Source organism: Lucilia sericata, unplaced genomic scaffold (genome assembly GCF_015586225.1).
Source record: "Lucilia sericata isolate MDLA Ls3-8-SP2 unplaced genomic scaffold, ASM1558622v1 Contig000259F_arrow, whole genome shotgun sequence".
NCBI lineage: Eukaryota > Metazoa > Arthropoda > Insecta > Diptera > Calliphoridae > Lucilia > Lucilia sericata.
Genome location: NW_023994284.1, coordinates 114 through 9,032, shown reverse-complemented (window position 1 = coordinate 9,032; position 8,919 = coordinate 114). Strand labels below are relative to the sequence as shown.

At 30.9% G+C, this 8,919-nt stretch overlaps 2 protein-coding genes across 2 annotated transcripts; one reads left to right on the top strand and one right to left on the bottom strand.

The window, feature by feature from the left end:
- Nucleotides 1–1,014: 1,014 nt before the first annotated feature.
- Nucleotides 1,015–3,343, top strand: LOC119602884. The gene is made up of 2 exons (XM_037954662.1): nt 1,015–1,136; nt 1,321–3,343. Exons 1-2 carry the CDS (start codon nt 1,050–1,052, stop codon nt 2,224–2,226), a joined length of 993 nt encoding a protein of 330 aa, XP_037810590.1. The 5' UTR covers nt 1,015–1,049; the 3' UTR covers nt 2,227–3,343.
- Nucleotides 3,344–4,706: 1,363 nt separating this feature from the next.
- On the bottom strand, nt 4,707–8,248 carry LOC119602869. The gene is made up of 3 exons (XM_037954644.1): nt 8,196–8,248; nt 7,735–7,886; nt 4,707–5,044 (listed from the first exon to the last, which is right to left on the bottom strand). The coding sequence occupies exons 2-3, from the start codon at nt 7,873–7,875 to the stop codon at nt 4,826–4,828; spliced, it is 360 nt and encodes a 119-aa protein (XP_037810572.1). The 5' UTR covers nt 7,876–7,886; nt 8,196–8,248; the 3' UTR covers nt 4,707–4,825.
- Nucleotides 8,249–8,919: the final 671 nt, after the last annotated feature.

Genomic DNA, 8,919 nt, shown 5'->3' with positions numbered 1-8,919 from the left:
TAGACTAGACTAGTCTAGTCTATCTATCTATCTATCTATCTATCTATCTATCTATCTATCTATCTATCTATCTATCTATCTATCTATCTATCTATCTATCTATCTATCTATCTATCTATCTATCTATCTATCTATCTATCTATCTATCTATCTATCTATCTATCTATCTATCTATCTATCTATCTATCTATCTATCTATCTATCTATCTATCTATCTATCTATCTATCTATCTATCTATCTATCTATCTATCTATCTATCTATCTATCTATCTATCTATCTATCTATCTATCTATCTATCTATCTATCTATCTATCTATCTATCTATCTATCTATCTATCTATCTATCTATCTATCTATCTATCTATCTATCTATCTATCTATCTATCTATCTATCTATCTATCTATCTATCTATCTATCTATCTATCTATCTATCTATCTATCTATCTATCTATCTATCTATCTATCTATCTATCTATCTATCTATCTATCTATCTATCTATCTATCTATCTATCTATCTATCTTATCTATCTATCTATCTATCTATCTATCTATCTATCTATCTATCTATCTATCTATCTATCTATCTATCTATCTATCTATCTATCTATCTATCTATCTATCTATCTATCTATCTATCTATCTATCTATCTATCTATCTATCTATCTATCTATCTATCTATCTATCTATCTATCTATCTATCTATCTATCTATCTATCTATCTATCTATCTATCTATCTATCTATCTATCTATCTATCTATCTATCTATCTATCTATCTATCTATCTATCTATCTATCTATCTATCTATCTATCTATCTATCTATCTATCTATCTATCTATCTATCTATCTATCTATCTATCTATCTATCTATCTATCTATCTATCTATCTATCTAGTGATTAAGAAACATTTACAAAAATTATATATTTTTTTAAAATGCATTTTTAGAAATTTTAAATACTCTTTTTATATTTCAGAGTGTTTTTAAAAAATCTCCTGGTACACGAAGATAAAACGCTCCAAAAAATACGCGAAAAGTACCGAAATGGCAACACTGCTAACTGGTGCTTCAGAATTAAACACACTGCCGAAAGGCAAAAGAGAGTTCGCAACAAGTGGTTATGACATATTTGTAAGAAAATATTTTTTTTTATTATTGCTTTGATATCCATTCATTATGTATTTTTAATAACTAAAAAGCCCTGTGTTTAAAAAATAGAAAATATTTCAGAGGCTAGCAAACAGATAGAATAACAAAATCCAAGTTAAATTATACTTTAAATACATATGTATAATTTTTTTCTGTTTCCTTTCAGCATTCCCTTTCATTGATTTCAGTTTTAGAATGTTTGATAGTTATTATTTTGTTTACAATCATAATCTTGAGTTTGCCTTTTCAACAAAATATTACTCATCCCAAAAATGCACAGAAGTGGGAAAGAGGCAAAAGTTTTGACTGGCATGTCGAAAATGATTTACATGCTGGGTCAAAGGTGACCCTATGTATAAAACCCAATGGAAACCATGTTCATTGGCATAAAAACAATTCAGAAGTTGTTCCATGCCATCTAGATTTTTCAAAGGCGACTGAAAATGAAGACTACAACATAAAACCCAATGAAAAACTAGTATATCTGGATACAAAAATTCCAGAAGTTGTTGTTCCAAACTATCTAGATTTTTTAAACGATTTAAAGTCAAAGGTGACTGAAATTGAAAACTACAAAATAAAATCCAACGAAAACCATATACATTTGCATGTCGAAATTCCAGAAGTTGTTATTCAAAGCCATCTAGATTTTTTAAATGCTAAACATGACGCTGGACTGGATCAAAGCCATCTAGATTTTTCAAATGCTAAACATGACACTGGACTGGAGTTTGTTATTGCAGCTGATCAATCGAATACGCATGCAAGAGAAACCAAAGAGGTGCACACAAACTGGTTTCCAGAAATGCTTGTTAAAATCCATCTAAATCCATCAAATGCAAAACAACATGACGCTGGACAGGAGTTACTTATTGATGCCGATCAACCGAAGACTAACGCGTTTGAGGAGCACAAAAAACCGAAAATGAAGTTTCTCAAAAAATGTAGTAGCTACATGTCTCGTCAATTTCCACGCTATAAAAAATTAATCAAAAAAACTATTTTAAAAGCCATTTTATCCGCATTTTTTGGCTACATTTTCAAAGCTGCTTTTACCCTAATTTTTTATTAATTTTATGCATACATTTATATCTCTTTTTATTCAAAATATTAAATTATATTCATAATATTAAACTACTAACTATATATTTTAACATAGTAGGTCTTATCCATAAACCTTTGGATAAACCTTATATCACATTTAATCAAAATATTCGACTACTAACAACCCACAAAAACTCGGTAATGACATGTACTTACACAACCGCTACAGGTTTTAATTTTCGGAAGGAGAACAAAATTATGTATGTAATTCACAAGACCAACAGCTAATCCATAGTGCATCCTCAGAGAGTTACAATTTTCCGGTACCAATGACTCCAATCTCGTATATTTTCACCATACTTCACTATTAAATCGTTAGCGTGATAATGCAACTCTTTCTCAGTTCATACTTTTCCAATTCTAGACATTTGTTCAGTGAGCTGGTCACCATAGAGCCTTTGTTTGTATATATCGAGTTGCATTGTTGCAAAGTGTATCCGATTCGACTTTAAATGTATACCTTATATTTCTATAGACGGAGTCAAGACCAGGATATACATCCGTACAAGCTATGTTCAAGTCCATATCTGCTTCGGCTTGTGCAATTTCATTTCCATGTTTATTATTATGACCAGGTACCCTTGCTGCTTCGCCCACTGCGACATTAATTTTTTAGTCTTTGTTTAATACACAATTTTTCACAAAAATTCACCCCTACCTATTCCATTATCATTCTTAGATTCTTCTTGATTATAAACTAAAATGGATACCGAATCTAAATGAGAGGGACTATGCTGCTATGTACTCATGTCACTACTACATAACGTCCGTCTGCATTACTTTTAAGTGCTCTTATAATGACATACATCTAATCAGACAAATAAGTACGTTATTTAGTAAGACCGCGAAATAACGAACAACATGTCCAGGTTCGTATTCTGTGTCTTCTGTATCTTCTTTTAACTGCCTAACTGTAAGTACTTATTTATGTAGTTATTTGTAAGCGTGGTAAGGACTTGCCTCCAATATCATCACCGTATTAAAATAATGTGTTTAAATGCTAATAAATAATTAGTGAAAAACGGCTGTTTTAGCTTTTTAACTCATTATTTTTCAATGTAAGTTTTTGCTGGGAATCCTTATAACTAAATAAATTATCTTTATATTTTATATTTTAATATAAATTTTATAATAAAAGCTTTAAAAAGCATTTTTTAATTTGTAGTTTTATTTAAAAACATCGCGGGACTTTTCAAACGTTATGAATATAGATCTATAATCAATTCCAAATTGCAGTGTAGTCCAGATTATATTCTCATCTAAGTTCATTATTGACAAGTCTATAGTGCAAACTTTAGTCCAGACTATAGCATAGTCTATGGACATCTAAAATCCAGACCCACTAATCTGCAGTTCACATTATAGATTAATCTAAATACAGCGCAAATCATATTTCTAGTCTATAGGCCTGACTATAGTCTTGTCTACAGTCCTGACTATAGACCTCACCATAGTCTATAATCTTCACTATAGTCTATAGTCCTCACTATAGTGGTATAGTCTATAGTTCTGACTATAGTCTAGTCTATAGTCCATACTATGTACTTTTGGAACATCAAATGTTCTCTATCGAATATAGTAACTGTAGTACAGTCTAAATTAAATTTTGATTTACAGTCACATTTATAGACTAGCCTATAGTGCAATCTTTTTAGTTCAGACTATAGTCTAGTCCAGTACAATGTTCAGGATATTTTCGCATTCGCATTATCATGTTTCCCTACTTTCCTATACTCAATGTTAAAATCATAAGACTGAAGGCGTTCAATCCAACATGGCAGTTGCCCTTCAGGTTCTTTAAATTGCAACAACTACCTAAGGGCGGGCAGAGTGATCGATTCTCAGTTGGAAGTGATATGATAGTGCTTGACACACTCAACTACTGCTAAGAGTTCGCGTTGCGTAACGCAGTAATTTCTCTCAGGTCTTTCCCACAACAAGCCTGTCATTCCGTTAAGTATTTTAATACTTAATCCATTAAACGCTCGAATATAGCTGGGGCATTGCAGAGTCCCTTTGGCATTACATTAAACTGCCATGGTCCATTACTAGCACTAAATGCTGTGTATTAGACAGCATTGTGTGCAATCTCCACTTGCCAATATCCACTTTGCAAGTGCAATGTGTAGATCCACTTTGTTGTCTCGCATTTTTACTCATATCTCCGTTATTAATTGATTTCAACAAACATACGGACAGACGGGTATATGTATCTTAGTCATCTCCACTATCTATAAGGCTCTAGAATTTACATACTTTATGGGTCTGAACAGGTAAGATTTCGTCCGTAATTTCGAGCAAAAATCAAGTAATTAAGCTCGGTTTGGTTGGGTTATGAAGAGATGTATAAAAAATAAATTTAATTTGTTAATTGTAATGTTAATAATAAAATCTAATTATATCACCCTGTTCGTGGCAGTATTAAAATAAAACAACTAATTTATTTTTTAGTATTGTTTATAATATAAAATATATTTATAAAAATTATAGAATTTTAATTGAAATATAAAAAAATAAAAATAATAATAAATGCTTATGTATATATTCTTAAAAAATTTTATCTGAATTTAATACATATGTTTTCTTAACGAGGCCATACACATTGTTAACTGTAATCCCGCAACGCCAAAGGCAAACAAGATTTTACCATAATTCGATTTTGTAAATTCGATAAAGCGTAAAATTTTGTTAATCCTTTTCTTTTCAGTGATTTGAAAATATCTGAACCAATCTTTAGCTATTAGGAAGATTATAAATACAATAGTAATTATGGTCAATAAGATGATCTGTAAAAAGAAAATAATATTATTATATAAAGCTTGCAGACTAAACTATAGAGAAGACTATAGACTACACTTTAGACTAGACTATAGAAAAGGCTATATACTGCACTATAGATTAGACTATAGATTAGACTATAGACTAGACTATAGACGAGACTATAGACGAGACTATAGACTAGACTATAGACTAGACTATAGACTAGACTAGACTATAGACTAGACTATAGACTAGACTATAGACTAGAATATAGACTAGACTATAGACTAGACTATTGACTAGACTATTGACTAGACTATAGACTAGACTATAGACTATAGACTATAGGGAAGACTACACTTTAGACTAGACTATAGAAAAGGCTATATACTACACTATAGATTAGACTATAGACTAGACTATAGACTACATTATAGACTATAGACTATACTATAGAGTAGATTGTAGAATAGACCAAATACTACACTATAGACTAGCCAATAGACTTGACTGTAGACTAGGCTATAGACTAAACTATAGACTATACTATAGACTAGCCTATAGACCAGACTATAGACTAGACTATATACTAGACTATAGATTAGACTAGACTATAAACTAGACTATAGACTAGACTATAGACTAGACTATAGACTAGACTATAGACTAGACTATAGACTAGACTAGTCTAGTCTAGTCTATAGTCTAGTCTATCGACTAGACTATAGACTAGACTATAGACTAGACTATAGACTAGACTATAGACTAGACTATAGACTAGACTATAGACTAGACTATAGACTAGACTATAGACTAGACTATAGACTAGACTATAGACTAGACTATAGACTAGACTATAGACTAGACTATAGACTAGACTATAGACTAGACTTTAGACTAGACTATAGACTAGACTATAGACTAGACTATAGACTAGACTATAGACTAGACTATAGACAAGACTATAGACTAGACTATAGACTAGACTATAGACTAGACTATAGACTAGACTATAGACTAGACTATAGACTAGACTATAGACTAGACTATAGACTAGAATGTAGACTAGACTGTAGACTAGACTATAGACAAGACTATAGACTAGACTATAGACTAGACTATAGACTAGACTATAGACTAGACTATAGACTAGACTATAGACTAGACCATAGAGTAGACTATAGACTAGACTATAGACTAGACTATAGACTAGACTATAGACTAGACTATAGACTAGACTATAGACAAGACTATAGACTAGACTATAGACTAGACTATAGACTAGACTATAGACTAGACTATAGACTAGACTGTAGACTAGACTATAGACAAGACTATAGACTAGACTATAGACTAGACTATAGACTAGACTATAGACTAGACTATAGACTAGACTATAGACTAGACTATAGACTAGACTATAGACTAGACTATAGACTAGACTATAGACTAGACTATAGACTAGACTATAGACTAGACTATAGACTAGACTGTAGACTAGACTATAGACTAGACTATAGACTAGACTATAGACTAGACTATAGACTAGACTATAGACTAGACTAGACTAGACTAGACTAGACTATAGACTAGACTATAGACTAGACTATAGACTAGACTATAGACTAGACTATAGACTAGACTATAGACTAGACTATAGACTAGACTATAGACTAGACTATAGACTAGACTATAGACTAGACTATAGACTAGACTATAGACTAGACTAGACTAGACTATAGACTAGACTATAGACTAGACTATAGACTAGACTATAGACTAGACTATAGACTAGACTATAGACTAGACTATAGACTAGACTATAGACTAGACTATAGACTAGACTATAGACTAGACTATAGACTAGACTATAGACTAGACTATAGACTAGACTATAGACTAGACTATAGACTAGACTATAGACTAGACTATAGACTAGACTATAGACTAGACTATAGACTAGACTATAGACTAGACTATAGACTAGACTATAGACTAGACTATAGACTAGACTATAGACTAGACTATAGACTAGACTATAGACTAGACTATAGACTAGACTATAGACTAGACTATAGACTAGACTATAGCATAGACTAGACTATAGACTAGACTATAGACTAGACTATAGACTAGACTATAGACTAGACTATAGACTAGACTATAGACTAGACTATAGACTAGACTATAGACTAGACTATAGACTAGACTATAGACTAGACTATAGACTAGACTATAGACTAGACTATAGACTAGACTATAGACTAGACTATAGACTAGACTATAGACTAGACTATAGACTAGACTATAGACTAGACTATAGACTAGACTATAGACTAGACTATAGACTAGACTATAGACTAGACTATAGACTAGACTATAGACTAGACTATAGACTAGACTATAGACTAGACTATAGACTAGACTATAGACTAGACTATAGACTAGACTATAGACTAGACTATAGACTAGACTATAGACTAGACTATAGACTAGACTAGACTAGACTGACTAGACTAGACTAGACTAGACTATAGTAGTCATGTATAGTCATATATAGTCATGAGTCATGACTATGTCTTTATAGTTTTCTCTATATAAACATATATTCTGGATAACAGTCCTTTCTATAGACTTGGCTCTATTATATTCCATATAGTCTTTTACACACTTTTTTATAATTATTGCAGTAAATAACATTTATTATTGAACTTACATTTAGCGTTATTGGATCGTTGGCTGCATCCAACTCTTCCAACTTCAAGCCATTATTAAGTGGTTTATGATTTGGTATAACAACTATTTCCGGAATTTCTAGATATGTATGAAAGTTATCAAAAAGTGATGTTGACTCCATTTTAAAATCACCTGCTAATAGAAAAAAAACAACAATTTTATATATTTAGAATATGTTCACACTTTGGTTTTAAAATAGTTTGCTTGTTGAAATCTGGAATATTCTGTTTGTTTTTTGTTAAAAACATAAGCCATTACACTTTTCCAATTTATGATGAAATTCTTGGTTCAGACTTACATCCAATGCAAGTTTTTTTTTTTTTTGTAAAATTAAATGGTATGTTTTTTTTTTTTTTGTATTGATATCTTTTTGTTTTGTTTTAGTAAACAGTTGCTTTATAAATCTTAAGTTATTAAATTAAACAAATAAAGTTTACAAACCAATAATTAAATATTTGTTCTGTTGTATGACCGCTCGCTTCAAGTTCTCAATTGCTTATGGAATAGTATTCAGCTCCGAAACTATAAATTAATATATAATATATGTATATCAAACATCGGTAGAGAGTAAAATTTACTTCCCTCACTATTACCACTTCATTTTGTGTTTTTACATTGATTGCACTGTAATTTTGAGTACATACACTGAAAGAAAAACACTTCATAACCCTAATTAAGCGAACTATTATTTAGAATAGATTTTCTATGGGATTGAGATCTGGTAGGCCACTTCATTGTAACCACTTGGTTAAAACTCATTATTCGACTTTTAGGGTCATTGTCATTTTGAAATTTTCAAACTAGATCCATAATATCCACTGCGAATGGATACATTATGTTTTGTTTAATGGATCCTCTATGTTATACCACCCATAGTTTATTTTATAATATGAATTCGATCAATATGTTGTCCTGAAAAATAGCCACCGCTTAACTTTACATCGATAATCGTGTAATTCGGATTTAGTATCTTTCCCTTTTGCGGCCTTAAAATTGAACTTTGACATGTACAAAAGAGAACTGTATTTCATATTGATACAACTATTAATTATTAATAATAATTTGGACCATTTCTAAAATACTTGAAAAAGATTTTATTATTCTGTCACTCACTGTATATGTATAGTATATTAAAAAGCTTTAAAACTATCAGAATAACGTTTTA

Bases quoted from the DNA above. Each gene is read 5' to 3' on its own strand.
- LOC119602884 (XM_037954662.1), top strand. From the start codon at position 1,050: ATGGCAACACTGCTAACTGGTGCTTCAGAATTAAACACACTGCCGAAA. The intron at 1,137-1,320 runs GTAAGAAAATAT...GTTTCCTTTCAG, and splicing joins CAAGTGGTTATGACATATTT to CATTCCCTTTCATTGATTTC.
- LOC119602869 (XM_037954644.1), bottom strand. From the start codon at position 7,875: ATGGAGTCAACATCACTTTTTGATAACTTTCATACATATCTAGAAATT. The intron at 5,045-7,734 runs GTAAGTTCAATA...TTCTTTTTACAG, and splicing joins ACGATCCAATAACGCTAAAT to ATCATCTTATTGACCATAAT.